Consider the following 17,147-nt stretch of genomic DNA (forward strand, 5'->3'; position numbering starts at 1 on the left):
GTGTTTCTTGAGTTTCAATTTCATCTTGGCGACCAGCAAGTGATGATCTGATGCTATATCAGCTCCTGTTTTGATTCTCACGTCCTCTATAGTCCTCCTGAACGTTTTGTTGATGCAAATATGGTCGATTTGGTTTTGTGTAGAGTGATCCGGTGAAGTCCATGAGGTTTTGTGTATGCGTTTATATGGGAATATGGTGCCGCCTATGACCAGTTTATTGAAGGCACATAGATTTGCAAATCTCTCGCCATTTTCGTTTCTTTCTCCCAGTCCGTGTCGTCCCATGATGTCTTCATATCCAGTGTTGTCCGTTCCAACCTTGGCGTTGAAATCTCCCATCAAAATGGTCAGGTCCTTTGTTGGGCACTTCTCGACGATTGACTGCAGCCTATTGTAGAATTGATCTTTAGCGTCTTTATTGTCGTCGTTGGTAGGCGCATAGCATTGGATGATGTTCATTGAAATCCCCTCTTTCTTTGTTTTGAACGAGGCTTTGATGATCCTTGGTCCATGAGATTCCCATCCTATAAGCGCATTTTGCGCTTGTTTGGAAGGCTCTTCCGGTGTCCCACATTGTACGAACATTCCATGTACCTAAATAAATGGTCGCTCTGGTTGTCAGAAGGGGCATCGGCCTCGTAACTTCCGAAGGGATTCGGCTTTCATCATGAGGCGTCATAATTCTTCTAAATGAAGATCTTCTGACTCCCAGGGCAGAGTTTAAAAGGTTTGAATAATTTTTTCTGGTTAGCGTTTTTTTAGCGAGTTAGTTTTCTACGGGATGGGGACGCTAACCCCATGCCCAACCCTCCTCCTTTATCCGGGCTTGGGACCGGCAGTAGCCCCGGAGGGGCTCCAGGCGGAGTTCTGCAGTCTGGTCATAAATAATAAATCAAATAAAAATATTTGGCACTAAACACCTCTAAAGAAACACTAAAAGCGCTTATAGAATAAGAGACTCATGGCTTTAGGATCATCAAACTGTCCTTCAAAACGAAGAATGAAAAGATCACAATGAATGTCTCCCAGTACTACTTCACACTTAACAATACCAATGGTGGCAGCAAAAATAATAAAAGCCAATTTCATGAGGCTTCAGTTTACCAAGAAAAGACCTGACCATCCAGACGGGAGACCTAATCATTAAAGACAGAGTAGACAACGACGGGCATCAAGACATCATGAGGCGACATGGACTGAAGGAAAGAAAAGAGAATGAGACAATAGTGAATTTCTGCACTTCGACAACATGGTCCTAGGTAGAAGCATTTACCCCCGTAAATCAATGCACAAAACTACTTGAGTTTCACTGGATAACATTATGGAGAACCCGGTAGATGTAGAGCTAACCCCAAGAATATTTTATATTCTCTGCTGAAAGATCTAGGAAGGAGAACAAGTACAGAAAGAATGGAAAAAGGAAAACCTTATTAAGATAACAAACAAAAAAGGTTTTAATAAGTGTGAAAACCATCGAAGTAACATACCACTTTCAGTACCAGAAAAGTTTATCAACATTGTTGTTGAACCGAATCAAAAATCCAATGGACGGTCAGATTAAAAAAGATAAAGGGGATTAAGCAGACCAAAGAATATATGGCACTGGTAACTGTATTTATTATTTATTTAAACACATAAACATTGGTACAAGGAGGCACCAAATATATATGAGCCACATAAATCATTCGATTTGTGCGAGGGTTGGGATACTGCCCGGGTGCTAAGACCGAATCAGGTGGTTTTCTTAGGGGCCACACCCCGAGCCTTTAACCTAAAGGTCTAATCCAAAAGGCAGTGGAGCATCGTGAGGAGATGCAGTCCCATGGTAGCCGGTGACCAACGATTGGTTCATACGCCATTTGTCCCCACAGGATACTGAAGCCCATGTGCACCATTGGTTTGGAATCCGGTTGAAGCGCCGTATATTCGCCTTTCGTCCTCTCATTTTCGTAAACAACACCCTCGCCACGAGAAGGTAGTGAGAAGGACTTCCTAGCAGAGGCTGTATACGCGTGGCCGTGTGAGAGCATTTCGAGAGGGAGGGCAGGCCCACCCCACTCTCGGCCATACCAGGGCATTTGGGGGCACTGGTAACTGGAAGGAGACACTAAAATCATCAATACGACTTCGGAACAACTGAGTAAGAGACTATATGAAAGAGAACTTTAGAGATCTCTTTCAGAAGCCTAGAACTCAAGAGGCATAGCAGGCCTAAGTAAGTCATAAGAAATATGTCATTTGTAAACAGATAAGTTATTTGTAGAAACAAATCTTTTGTGTATTGATATCAAACAAAATGGATATTATCGCACCACATCACACTAGCATAATTCTTAAGATAAATGAAGAACGGCAAGATTACACTGGAACTATAAATATTTTTAAAGAAAGCTTACAATCAGAATGGATATTTGACTGAATGTCATTTATACTGCATTTCTGAGATAATGGCAAAAAGTTTTTATCCACCAGTGTGTGTATTCCTCCCCATCAGTAGGATTCAAGATTAATGTACGCCCAGTTGCATAGGCCATTTGAAAACAATGCATTAAATGATGGGCATTACAACCGAATGCACAAGGTTTATTTAACGAGGCAACCACATATTTAGCTTTTGTACAACTTGAGGGATTCTGTAAACAAAACAATTACAAAATAAACGAAGTAGAATATAAATAAACTCTCGTTAATTAATTAAATATATTAGTATATAAATCATAGATTATTGTACAGAATTTTCTAACAGTGAAATACAAATTCAAATCTACCATACTTTGCTTTTGCGATTGATTCTATGTTATGGTATTCAACATCTCTAAACACTGATCGCGGTTATCATGTGGACCTCAACCAGGTATTCTGCACCTACCTACATGGCTCAGTACAATAGTTAGTGACTTCATGGACTGATATCACGTTTAGGTTTGGCTGGGCCTAGCGATTATTATTTATAGTGCCAATGATAATATGATACATCCAGTAAAGATATATTCACTTTTAGTTTCATCTTAGACTCTGAATCCCGAAATCTTCTTCTACTCCTTTTCTGTTATTATACTTATTTTTTCCTACTACAACTACAACTGATACTGTTAATACTGGTATAGAGAGCCAATCAGTAGTAGCCTAATGAGAAGGTCAATCAATGGCAATCAGAAGTGACCTAAACGACAAGTGCACTTCATTGCCTAGGAAATGGATCAATTTCATAAATATTAGAGTGGTAAATATATATGAGTGAGTATTTGTGCATTTTATTCGGTAGCCCGATACACTTTCTCGCTCACTCTTGTGCCCTCACTCAAGTGGTTAGTTGGGGGTTAGCGCCCCGAATGAAGAGTCCTCTCCCCTCACGAAATGACCAGGCGTATACAGACATTGACAGTGAAGTACTACTCATTGCCTTCGCGCGGCATCACTGTTGTTTATGAAATTGAGAGGACGAAAAGAAAATGTCCGGTGCTCTTAATCGGGTTGCTGGACACGGAGGATCAACCTAGAGGAGTTGGAAAACCCTGATTCAAAACCAATGGTGCACATGGGCTCTAGGATCCTGTAGGAACAAATGGCGTATGAGCCAAATGGTCACTAGCTACCGTGGGACTGTATCTACTGACGTTGCTCCACTGCCCTGTGGATTAGACCTTTATTTAAATGTCTTGGGGTGTGTCCCTCTAAGGAAGCCACCTGCTTCGGACTGGGCGTCCAGGCAGTATTCCAGCCCTCTCACAGATCGAATAATTTGTGTGATGCAAATATATTTGGTGCCTCCTTGTACCAATCTTTATGTTTAAATAAATAAATAAAATGATAAACATAGCACACCGTGTATCAGTATCAGATTTTGGACACCGCTCATCACAACAAATACTTTCACTGTTCTGCGATTCGCGTTGATAATTCCATTTCGCTGTGCTAATGTGGTGGAACAACTTGGGTCGATGTATATGCATGTGAGGCTTTATGTTGCATATGATTGACTGATTGACAAACGAAAGTAATAAGCTGAATAGCAAAAAGGACGAAGTAATGATAGTATCAGTCAGCTACAACGTAGGACCCGGCACATATGTGCATCGGTCCAGGTTGCCATACCGCATCAGCACAACAAGATGAACACCGGATTCATAGCAGTGGTTAGGTCAAAGGTGGTAATATATAAGAGAAAGATTGCATATAGAGATATAGTACAAGAAAAAATTGGTTCGTAAAAAGAAAGGTATGAAGAGATTTTAATCTCTCAGTTTAAGGGAAGACAGAAGGTGTATACACCGACGCCATTGTGATCGATTCTGAGCCATGTCACCAAGAGTCTCCAACCATTCGTTACGATAGTCACGCGGACCCCAACCAAGTAGTCTGCATCTACCAACATGGCCCAGACTAGAAGTTAATGACTTCAAGCACTGATGCCACGTTTTGGTTTGGCCGCCCCTAACTTTCTTCCAACCATCTCCAATACCGGATAGCATTGCACGTCGTGGTAATCGGTATTCAGGCATACGTAACACGTGGCCCAACCATCTCAGTCGATGAAGATTCATAGCCTCATCAACTGATTTACCATCATTCCCTAATACCCTGCGTCTAACCTCACTATTACTTACCCGGTGATCCCAGCAGACGCCAGCAATATTTCTAAGACATCTGTGGTCAAATACTAGTAGCTTACAAGTGTCTTCTACTCTTAATGACCGTTGTTGCTCCCGACCGTTGTTTGTTGCTACCTTGACGTGGTGGTCGGGCTTGTCTATCGTGATGAAGCAACCGAGCTATACTGGATGGAACAACCGTTCCTCAAGGTCCTACCATGTCAGACAGGTCGGTTGAAGAGCGGTAAGACTAAATGCAACAAACCCAAGGTCCGAAGGCGAAGTCGTACTGCTGACTGTACAGAGGTGTGACAGCAGTAAGGTGTTTCCTTCAGACAACCAGCATGACAGTGATGCTGCCTTCCCACAAGGAGGGGTGGAGTTAGAAAAGGTCGACCCTAAAAATGCACACCTCGCCTTATCCCACGGATATCCGTCTCCGGCGGTAAGGTCTCAACAAGTACGGAGCTAACACAAAAATTACTCATAAAAAGTTCGTGTGTGACCGACCTCAAGCAGTTGTCCCTTGGGCACTGCGGTCACGCTCTCTGGTTACTTATACAAACTCTAGCCCTATTTCCTTTCCAGGTACCTCCAGAAGAACCCTTCCTCGGTGTGGGCAACCGGGAAGTGATAACCGCCCTCATACCTCTAACAGCACCCAAGACCACTGTATTCATAATCAACCTTCCTCTTCAATGATAGTATCAATGATGGTGAAAAGGACTAAATACTGAAAACGCGGCTGGAATTGAATGAATCGAAATGAGTTACGTATAAAGGAATATATGAAGCCAAAATATAGAGTAAAATAAACATTAAATGTATCTGAATCACCCCTAGCAGTTCTGAGACATGACATGCCAAACCATTAATTATTATAGGTATCATTACCAAGGTTTGATTTGATAATTTCGAATAAACTGAGCATTGGGCAGATTGTTATAAATAAATAGTATATTTGTAATATCCCAATGAATAGAAAATCTAATTTTTCCATTCATTGGGATATTACAAATATACTATTTATTTACATTAATTATTAATCACTTGAACCCCAACCAGGTAACCTGGATCTATGAAAAAGTGCCCAAAAACAGTAAATGATTATAGAGACTGATACTATATTTTGGGTTGACCGTTTCTAGCTTTTCTTTGCTAACTCCTATCACAGCCATCAGTGAACAGCGAGGAAAGCAGTAAGTAGATTATACTTTTTAACCCCTTCAGTCGATAAAAATTCACAGAACTCTCAACCAACTTGATATAACTGCCCAGTACTTGACGCATAATGTAGGCATTGCTTACGATACGCAACCGATGCTTTGACGTCACTTATGATCACATTGCTTGTCTCCTAGCCTTTTAGTCCAAGTCCCAAAGCTATAAAGTAAGAGCGGAGTGATGAGCAGTGTGTCCTCCTCCACGGTTGAAAGACGGTCACCTTTCCTACGCAAATTCGCAAAAGCTAAGCAAGCTTTCTCAATGTATTCCGAGATTTCATCAGTCCCCAACAAATGAAATTCAGGAGCTAAAGTCAATAAACCACCGATCAATTTTCAAGGAACACCCTAATAAGGCTGGGTGATTAGAATAACAGAAGGATTCAAAGGTGAGGGTCTTGACAGCCAACATTTTTCATCTAATGAGACAAGATTAATAGCATCTTAAAAATAAGAATACGGAAATTGAATACTGATGACATGCACTATACAAATGAAAAAGTAAATTGATAAATCTACAACATACATTCATCAGTTCATTGAGGCTGTGAATAGATATTTTTATTCAATTTCTTTTCTGGACTTGTTTCCATCTATTCTTCATATTTTTAGTTGAACTAGAGACTTTTAACTCATGATTTATGGTTCCTTACCTTGTTAATCTCTGCTAACTATCCTATTCTATGGTTTACAATTTGCGTAACACCAAAAAGTAATAGGTCGCAAAAATATATTCGGCTCAGAAAAATTGGTCAATTAAAGACGAAACAAAACAGAAAATTTTGTGTACCTATTAACACATCCGAAATAACTTATGTACTTATAAGGTCGCAAATCGATTAACATCCCATTCAAAAAAACGAGCCTACGGTTGAGAAAATAAAGTTGTAGATGAATAAAATAATCCTACTTAATTCACGAGTGGTATGTTATCTATTAAATATGAATACTGAGAAACAAATAGTGTCTTTAAACAACCTGTACAAAAGAAACAGAATAAAATACAATTCTGCATTGTGGAATTTAGAAGTATGGTTTTAGGTTTCCAAGGTTATCTGCTGTCAATTTCCACACATTTATTTAGGGAAGGTTATGGAAGGATAGGAGCACCCACAATTTCCAACAACAAAAGGTAGTGATTGTCGTATGCTGCTAACGAGTTCAATATGAACAGGGCATTAGTTTTAAAATGTGCAGAGTTGTAGTTAGTTAGTTCAGACATTACGTCACATTTTCAAATCACACTCCATGAATTAAGGGTAAGTATAATTTCGTAGTCCTAATATAATCACCATAGGTAAAACAGCCTAATGTCACCGTTATGAAGTTGTTATAAAGCTCAAAATAATAAGACACAATATTATTTAACGTGCAACCAACCTGCAATTGGAATAATTCACTTTGAAGTTCACTTGATAAATATTCCAGATAATTCATTCGTGATTCCAACACACCGTCAACTCGTCCAATTCCATCAATATCAACGTGCAAGTGTAATGAAATATCTTGTAACTGACTTTTTAATCGCTCCAGTGAGACTTGCACTTCTAACGGTTTGATTAAAGAGTAGTTTTCAATAGTTTTTATTTTCACACCCACATTATCAAGTTGAACAAGACTATACTTGACTTCACGAGCATACTGCAAAGCACGACGACGTAAGATTTCATATGACATACCATGTATCCCAACTATGAGAATAAGTAAAATAAACGAGTAATACCGATAAACATACTGTTATAATTCTCTCTTATTACGACCCAAATATTCCTATTGCTTAGTATTCTTGGACACCAATTCACTCGACAAGTCCCCAAATCAGAACACGGTTGAACAGATTATATTCCAAATAACAAATTTAGATGGAAGTAAGAAGCACAATAGGAGAAACGTTAGTATGTTTATAGTTTTTACATAAGAGGATCTTAGTGTTCTCCAAGTATCGACTAGCGCTGATTGGATAGGAATTAGATAATCAGCGTGCGCCAACGCAAGCGTGCATTGAGCATGATTTAATCCACTCTACGCCCCGCTAACACACACTGAATAACCTTTACACAAATAACGAATATTCTTGATGTGTTATTGCTCGTCACACTTAAAATTTCTAGGGTAGAAGCCTGTTTGAACGCTACTTCCCCTATACCCGGTTAGTATGGTCTTTACAACGTATCATCCATATGTCGGCAGGAAAATGAGCACTTGCCAATAAGCCGTGCCAGTGTACTGTTTTCTAGTATAGTGAGAAAAATGTCAGCCAGTACGGGACCTAGTAGTGAACCTAGTGTGACAATATCTATTCGGCCATAGATTTCACCATTGAATTTGAAGTTTACGTTCATATTACAGTTTAGTAATATTTCCTTAACGATGCCCAAATGGATTTTAGTTTCTAGTTCTAGTTCTCTAAGTTGTTCACAGATATATTCGACTGTTTTCATGAGTGAGACATTTGTATACAATCATGCTACGTCAAAGGACATTATCTTTTGTTCTTTAGTTTGTTTTTGATCTTGCCGACGAACTAGAATACATCATTTATTAGATATTTATGGAGTGGCTTTAAAATGGTTACTAATAGCTTTACTAAAGTATGATGAGGGGAATCGTACATGTCCAGAATTGGTTACAATGGGATATCTGGTATACGTACCTTCGGTAATCCATATAACTTAAGTGAATGAGTGCTTATCGGCTTAACTGGTTCGTATGCACGTGGTGAAGTTATGCTGTCATTTGAACTTTTTCACAGATCTGGTATGTTTATTTTCTATCTTATTACTGATGTATTTGTGGTCATTCAGTTTTTAGGATTTTAAGTGATCAGTCAAGATGTTAGACTTGTCAATACAGTTTTTAGCTAAGACAGTTCCTGTTCCTTCACCCAGCCTTTTAACAATAAGATTTTCCTCCTTAATGAGTTCATCGATAGCCCTCATGTGTGTTTTTTTTACTAAAATGGTTTCTTAGTTATACTCACTGTTTTTAAACTTATAGCAACAATCGAGATTTGATTCAGAACGTTCAATTTTTTAATCGGAGGTCGGAACTAGATCTGATGTCTGAAAAGTCTTAAAACTGAATTTCCGTTGTGTGTACCATAAAACTTTAAGCCTAGAGCTAAAACTCCAAGTTTCCCTTTGTTTAATTCCGTACCAGAAAAATTATGAAGGTACATATTAGGTTTAGTGGAAACTCAATTTTCGACTGGTAGATTTCTTAGGCTTTTCAGAAGTTCTCCGATCTCTGGTTAAGTATATCTCTGCAACGTGATCAATAATCTGTGACCTAAGGCCTATGTTAGTCCACTAAAAGCAAAATTCTTTGAGAACAATGTTTATTGCTATCTCCTTCAAATCAGTATCGGATCCCCATTAACAGTCGGTTATGTGCTGTAAGATTAGAGAGTTCCATCAAAGTGAGGAGAAATCGGCGTGAGAAACCATGTCTTTTCGTCATCTCCGCCTATGCCCCGACAGATTGCAGCCCGGATGCAATCAAGGATGAGTTTTACCACCAGTTACCTGTTCTTCTCCAGAAAGAGCGTTCGACAGATATTGTAGTACTAGCCGGAGACATGAATGCTCAGGTCGGGCGTCTAGGCACAGAAGAGAGTCGTTTAGGTGGCCGATGGGGACTTGTTAGTCGCAGGACAGATAACGGGTACCGTCTACTGCAACTGTGCACAGACCACAACCTGTTTCTGGCTAGCACTAACTTTCGGCACAGTCATCGACGATGTGCCACCTGGCGTCCTCCTTCTGCATCTCAAGCCTGGACTCAGATTGATCACATCGCGATCAACTACCGCTGGCGTGGTTGTGTACAAGACTGCCGCTCCTTTTGGAGTACCTATCTGGACTCTGAACATGCCTTGGTCTGCGCCAATCTTGCCTTACTTTTCAGTGGCCAACGAAGTGACCGCCACCAAAGGATTGATGTTAGCAAGCTGGTTGCAACTTCTGTTGCAAATAAGTATCGAACCGAGCTAGTTTCTAGGCTAGCTACCATTCCACCGAAAAGTATAGATGAGCATTGGTTGCAATTGCATGACGCCATGAAAATGGCGGGTACAGTCAGTTGTGGGTTCGCGAAACGTCCCGCTTATAAGCACTGGGTTTTTAGGCTCCTTACAGCTTATTGAAGCTAGTCGGTCTACTCCGGGTGACCACGAATTTGTTCACAAACGAATACTGTTACACAATGAAATTGTGCAAAACTTGCGTAAGAACCAAGAAGCCTAGTGGTCGGAGTGTGTCAATGAGTTTGAAGCAGCAGTTGCATCTGGTAACTGCCGGATGTTCTTTCAACTCATCCGATTCACCGGCGTCAAGAGGTTTGGTGTGAGCCAAACAACCTGTAAAGATGAAGGGATGCCAATCACTAACATCTATCGACGTCTTGTACGATGGGCAGAATTTTTCGAAGGGCAGTTCGACTGGCCTGCTGCTTCGGCAACATCGGTCAGACTGTCCTGCCCTCCATGGTCGATGACTACTGATCCACCAAATGAGGTGGAAGTCCGCAAGGAACTCCAACTCTTGAAGCGCTACAAATCACTGGGCCCAGATGACTTACCTCCTGCCCTTTCTAAAGATTGTGGTGACTTTCTGACTAAGGAACTGACGACGTTGTTTAAAAAGGTCTGGGAGCTAGAGAGTGTACCAACGTCATGGAATGAGTCGATAGTTGTCCCTATCTTTAATAAGGGTTCACATCGTTCCTGCAACAACTATCGGGGGTAAGTCTACTTCCGATTGAGTTCAAGCTGTTGGCTTCCGTCATACTTCGTAGGTTGTTCAAAACCCGAGAATGATTGACTCGCGAGGAGCAGGCTGGGTTTCGTTCTGGTCGAGGATGTATTGATCATATCTTCACCCTGCACCAAATGTTAGAACACCGCCATACTTATCAAAGGCCAACAATCGTAGTGTTTCGTGACAGTAGGGCCGCCTTTGATTCATTGAAAAGGACTGTTCTCTGGGATTATCTTTTAAAGAAGGGTGTGCCTGAGAAGCATATTAACATCCTCAAAGCCCTATATACAAACACTTCAGGCAGAGTGAGGGCATACAACCACCTCTCTCCATTGTTCCATTCGAGCAGTGGGGTTAGGCAGGGTTGCCCAATCTCACCATTACTCTTCCAATTTGCCATCGACGACATTCTGGAAACAGCTCTGATGGATGTAAGTAATGGCGGTGTGGATCTGTTGCCTGGAGAAAGACTTCTCGACCTTGAGTATGCGGATGATATTGTCTTACTGTGCGATAATGCCCAAGGCATGCAATCCGCACTTAATCAGTTGGCAATCAGTGTCCGTAGGTTTGGTATGTGCTTTGCACCTTCGAAGTGCAAAGTACTTCTACAAGACTGGCAGGATTCTAATCCTGTACTTACTCTGGATGGTGAACAGATAGAAGTAGTCGAGAAGTTCGTGTATCTGGGTAGCTGCATAAGTGCTGGTGGTGGCGTGAGTGATGAGATCGATTCACGTATAATGAAAGCCAGAGCGGCTTATGCCAATCTGGTCCACCTTTGGCGCCTTCTTGATGTCAGTCTGGCTGTAAAAGATCAGATCTACAACGCGTCGACGATAGCAGTTTCGCTCCATGCTTGCGAAACCTGGCTTCTTTGAGTTGAGGATGTTAGACGACTCTGTGTTTGATTATCGTTGTCTCCGAAGGATTGCTAACATCCAGTGGCAGCACCATGTTAGTAATGCAGAGGTTCGGCATCGTGTGTTCGGGTGCGGAGACGATAGTTCAATTGATGTCACCATCTTGAAACATCGACTTTGGCGGCTTGCACATGTTCTACGAATGTCGTCCTAGAGAATTTCTCGTCGTGCATTACTTGCCGACTCTGGGACTGGTTGGAGAAAGCGGAGAGGTGGTCAGTATATGACATGGTGTCGTGATATGAAAGCTGCAAAGGGGTGGTTTGTGTTGGTCCTTCACGACTCTCTGGCTAGGGTCCGAGAGATAGAACTACACAGTGGCTAGAGACGTTACTAGATATGGCTCAGAATAGAAGCCAGTGGCGATCCTGCTGTAACCTTCTTTTACTTTTTTCGTAGAAAGTGGTTGTATCTTCCTTAACTGAAAGATTTCTTCTGATTGTACCTTTCCGTTCCCCCATTATTACCAGTATTATTATTATACCACCTTACACCAATCTCGTCATTGTTTTTTACGCTCCTTACCTTTTTTTCTTCTCTTTAAATTCTCAATGTTTTGTGTGGCACATACATATTTGGCGCACTCTTGTACCAATATTTATGTGCTCAAATAAATAAATAATAAATAAATAGTATTGAATGTATCGATTTGGTAAAATGCATGACGTTTTAATGCTTATCTGTCTAGATGAATCTGATTAAGGAGTAATGACTTAAGGAATAGTTTAGGATACTAACCTAACTCAACCAAGTTTCCCACAAATTCCGATATTTTTGTCTCTATGACCTTTACACTACACTCAAGGAACTAGTTGAGTGTCTTCAATGCAATGGGTTGATTACATTCTATTCGCTGAAAAATTCCCACCATATTTAAAACAGATATAAGAACGAAGAATATTCTCAATAAATTCTCTTAAGCTTATACAATTATATATTCAAATTCATAATCCGAAAATTAACCACGTTTAATGTACAAATTCTGATGACACCTCTCAATATAATTTGCTCCACAAGAACACTTGAATTTACATACACATAAAGAGATGATTAGTCTATGTAATCCATACTTCAATCTTGGAGTGACCATCGAACGTGTAGAAAGCATTAATTGTAGTTTCCCTACGCTAAAAGTCCTTTGAATCGCTCCGTGCAACTTTAACATTAGCCTTGGATTCACATGTTATAATTTTAAACGATGTAATTACATTAAATGTAGCTAATTTTCAAATTGTTAATTTGAATATATAATTGTACAAGCTTAACCGAATTTTATAATATTCATCGCTCATATACCAGTGTTTCCTATAAACATAAGATTAAACCGGAATATACTGGTAAATATATCATAATATATTGACACATTATGCAGTGAATACTTATAGCCCAGAAAATGAATATTCCCAATAAGGAATTATTTTCAGTTGGTATTAAAATGTCTAAGGGTGAACTAAAAACAGTAGCAAGTATGATACACCATCAAGACCATGTAATTAATGATTTAAAGTTCATAGTGTTTTATATGGAAAATATTTAGTCAATACCAGAAGTTGTCATACACAACTTACCTCTTTTTACAATAGTATTTTCTTTTTTGTTTCTATTGCAGAAAAATCAAATTAATCGGAATATTCTATTATTATAATTCATATTATTGATATCTTTTAAAACATGAAAACATATTGCAGCATTTGAAGACAAATTTTTAAATGGGATTACTGAATATATTTGTTGCTTGATAGCTCCACAAGGGGTAACAGGCGAAAGTAAATAGCTTGTTCACTTCTCAGTCAATCATTAACAAAGAGCTTCGGACAGATGTGTAATGTCTAGTTGTCATATACCATTAGCATAGGATGAAAAGCGAGATCAAAATAATGAGGCAAAAATGACGACGAAATATACCAAACATTGAAAACAAGGCTCGAAATGTCAGCGGAAAGGTAAATGTGGGAGAATACTGGGAGCAGCAGTTACTACGCGGACCAAAACCAGGTAATCTGTACTTACCTACGTGGCTCAGCACAATAGTCAATGACTTCATGGACTGATTGCATATTTTGGTTTAATCACTCCTGGTTTTCTTTTGTCTTAATTATAAACTACACAGCATCGTCTGTCGAAATATGCAATAGTTAGGCATTCTCAACACATGTTCCAATCACCTTAGTCGATGACGACTTATTACCTCATCAACTGATTTGGCATCCTTAGCTCGTAGTCTATGCCTAATTATAACATTTTCATTCGGTGATACCAACATACACGAGCAAAGTTAATGTACTTCTTTGGTTACGAAACCTCTCGGTCAACAGAGTCAAATGCCGTCTTAAGGTCAAGAAAGACAACTGTTGTCGGGGGCAAAAAGTACGCCTTTTTCTAAATCTTAACGAAAAGCAAACATACATCCACAGCCAGGTTTAAATCAACTGGTTCTCCAGAGTTTTCGTTTCATGAACCTTAGTTTAGCGTTAGATTATGGAGGCTAGTATTTTAGACACTACATCAGTCAAACTGATTCCACTGTGGTTGTGGAAGATGATACTTGTCCTTTCTCCCTAACCATAACGATCACTGGTCAAAACCAGACGGATGGGAATACGTCGAGCTCTCAATCTCTAGCTAGTGTTCGTGGGTCTGATAACTGCGACTGGACCACTACCCTTGAAGATCTCCAGCGTTAGTCTATTAAAACCTACTGCTTACCCTTGTTTTAGATTCCCTGTAGGCTTTCTAATCTCAAGTGTTGAGAAACGTAAGTCAGTTTTTCATGCACGTCGTTTGAAAATAATGCGCAACTGCAGTTCATTTGAAGTATTATCTAAAGTGTTCTACCAAACGGTCTAACCTTATGGACTGGGAGTGAATAACTACTGCTTTTCTTGGGATCTCACTAAGGACTTTCATATATTCGTCCCATTAATGAGCCGCAATATTTATTTAGTGTTACCTACTGTGCCTCTTTTCCATCCCTTTGACTTTCGTTGTCTACCACTACTTATGATCATTGGGTAAACTTCTCGTTATCTAGCTTCATTACCATTCTTCAAGTTTAACAGGATGAGTTTTAGAACATGTCAGTTTAAGAGATACCATCAAAACCCACTGATTTTTCCTAAACCTTGATTTAAGTTGCTGGTAGATGATACTGAAGTATTTATAGACGTTTGGGTCTACTACAACTATGACGTCCAAGCGCTTAGCAAGCGCATCTTTTACTGGGACCAAGCTGCAGTGTAGGCAGAAACGATGAAAACGCAACAGCGTGTGCTATTATGTCTCCAACTTTACTACCCCATCAAGACGGACAGGATATAAGCAACTATCGACAGGAATCCAATCAGGAATTGCCTATGTTGTTTCTAGACCTAGTGCCAATGTTCACCAGGATTTAGTGAAGTCCTCAGAATTTGCTCACCATCTATGGATTAGAGAGTTGAATTCCACACCAGGTGACATCAGCGTGGCACGTCACTTGCCTCTCCTTATCTCGATCTTACCACTGTTTTCTTTTGTACATTATAAGTAGATGCAAAATATATAATTAAGTGGATCAATTTAAGCGCCTGAAAAGGAGTAGTTTTAGTGAAAGATTAGTTAATTTTAAAAACTATAACTAACTTATCATTGTACGACGTAAGAAATATTCTTAAATTTGCCGACCCGATATCGACTTGCGATTTTAAACCAGTAATTACATCCAGTAAATTTTGACAAGCTAAACTTTGCTGATCACTACTTTCCAAATTGAAGAAACTGGAACTCAAATAGATAATTACGCAAATCCATAAAACGACTGCTGTAGTTATCAAAGGACGTACATGGGGAAAATCTTTAAAACCTATAAATACATAAGAGAGTATATGAAAATGCTTACGTGTAACGACCATTTACGAGATTAATATACGCGCCTTATTAGTAGGGCAATGTTTCAGAATCGAGAAGAGAAAAACACTAAATTCCTTAGGTCATCACACAACAAAAGTCGCTTTCATATGGACCAATATCACAACAGGATTTCTCGGCAGTGTAAAAAGTTCAGGTGAGTTATATGCTACAAATATTTTTTTAATTAACTGAGGGATTAAATACGTGAAACTTATAACTGGCTTACGTGAAGAGTTTACTACAACACTTTCCTAGCAAGTAGTTGTAATCATTAGGTATCATTAGCATAAATGAAATTCCCGATCCTTAACAAGTAGTAAATAAGATTCGGACTACTCCAAAACCCGGACAGCTTTGTGACTTAGAAAAAACCATGCTACGCAGCTTTCATAACAATCCACCCAAGATGTTACCCAAACGCAAACGGGTGACCCATCTAGGTCTGTAACTGAAGTGATCCATGAAGCTTCAGAGCTGCTAAATTGATTTCCAGCAAAATAACCTAATGACGTCCAGCAGTGGCAGGGATAGTTTAACAGCATGTTAATTTCTGCCGGATAAAGTGTAACGCTCTTCACTAATTTTCCTTGCAACATAATCACGTTTGACGTTGAAATGGGTAAAGTTTTGCTTTATATCAACCAGAGACATTCGATTTGCACATAACTCTTTTCAAATTCGTCTACGAATTTCCGGGTCAAAGTTAATGCTTACAGACTTCAACGTTCACCAATTCTTCCCGTTTTCCGATGGTATATATGCCTATTATTTTAAAACCGACGGTTGAGTAGTACCGTGTACTCCATATCATACGACGATTTCAATATATCCACACGCTATTCAAAGTAAACTGTATGTTATGATGAAACTTGGTGAGGAGTTTTAGCAGGGGGATTGCACGTTATAAGTTTGTTCTGACAGTAAACATTTCAGCGCACATAGGATAGTTAGCTGGGTTAAGTGCAACCCAGTTAGAAAAAGAAATTTAACTAGAAAGGTTACACAGCCAGAGATGTGAAGGTTTCGGCCAATCAGTAAACAGCATTGAGAATGAAATATTAAAAAATCTGTATTTACCAAAAAGAGAAATCTTAAGGTTTGATGGTACACCGACAAATTATTGGATTTTTATTAGCAATTTCGAAGGATGCATCGAGAGTGAAAATATTGGATTTAGATCTAAGCTAAATTACTTGATTCAGTATTGTGACGGAGAAGCGAGAGCCGCTATCCTTCATTGTACTATACTAGAACCAGAGGTAGGTTATCGTTGAGCTCTTAAGCTTCTAGAGGAAACGTTTGGCCAAAAACACGTCATAGCGCTCACGTTTATCGACAGCTTGTTAAACTTTCCCAATATAAAAAGGACTCAACCAGATGGTTTCGGAAGACTGTCTCGAGAAATGCAAATATGCGATCTGACTCCCAAACAGATGAATTACCCTTATGATTTGAACTCTTCCAGAACTATTGAAATTATGGTTCTGAAATTACTAACGCACATTCAACAAGAGTGGCTAAAGGTAGCTTATAAGATTATCATAAGAGGTTGAAAGCCTCTGTTTGCCGATCTTACTGAGTTCGTAAAGGAACAAGCTGATATAGCTAATACTAGATATGGTCTACCTGAAAACTGCGGTAGTAATAGTGACAGTAAGGGTGTTGGTATTTTAAAAGGGAAAATTAATGCAGATTACAATGCAGTAAGGATATCTTATGCGAATACTAGTGATGACAATATCCCCTTACGTAGTTCATCCTGTT

At 39.5% G+C, this 17,147-nt stretch overlaps 1 protein-coding gene across 1 annotated transcript; it reads right to left on the bottom strand.

Annotated features, from left to right (window-relative positions):
• Nucleotides 1-726: 726 nt before the first annotated feature.
• FUT8_6 (Alpha-(1,6)-fucosyltransferase) lies at nucleotides 727-15,778 on the bottom strand. Its single transcript, XM_051214053.1, has 5 exons — nucleotides 15,373-15,778; nucleotides 15,117-15,336; nucleotides 13,064-13,095; nucleotides 7,196-7,506; nucleotides 727-2,633 (listed from the first exon to the last, which is right to left on the bottom strand). The coding sequence occupies exons 1-5, from the start codon at nucleotides 15,383-15,385 to the stop codon at nucleotides 2,427-2,429; spliced, it is 783 nt and encodes a 260-aa protein (XP_051063986.1). The 5' UTR covers nucleotides 15,386-15,778; the 3' UTR covers nucleotides 727-2,426.
• Between the last annotated feature and the right edge of the window lie 1,369 nt (nucleotides 15,779-17,147).

The sequence above is a fragment of the Schistosoma haematobium genome (assembly GCF_000699445.3).
Source record: "Schistosoma haematobium chromosome Unknown HiC_scaffold_367, whole genome shotgun sequence".
Lineage (NCBI taxonomy): Eukaryota > Metazoa > Platyhelminthes > Trematoda > Strigeidida > Schistosomatidae > Schistosoma > Schistosoma haematobium.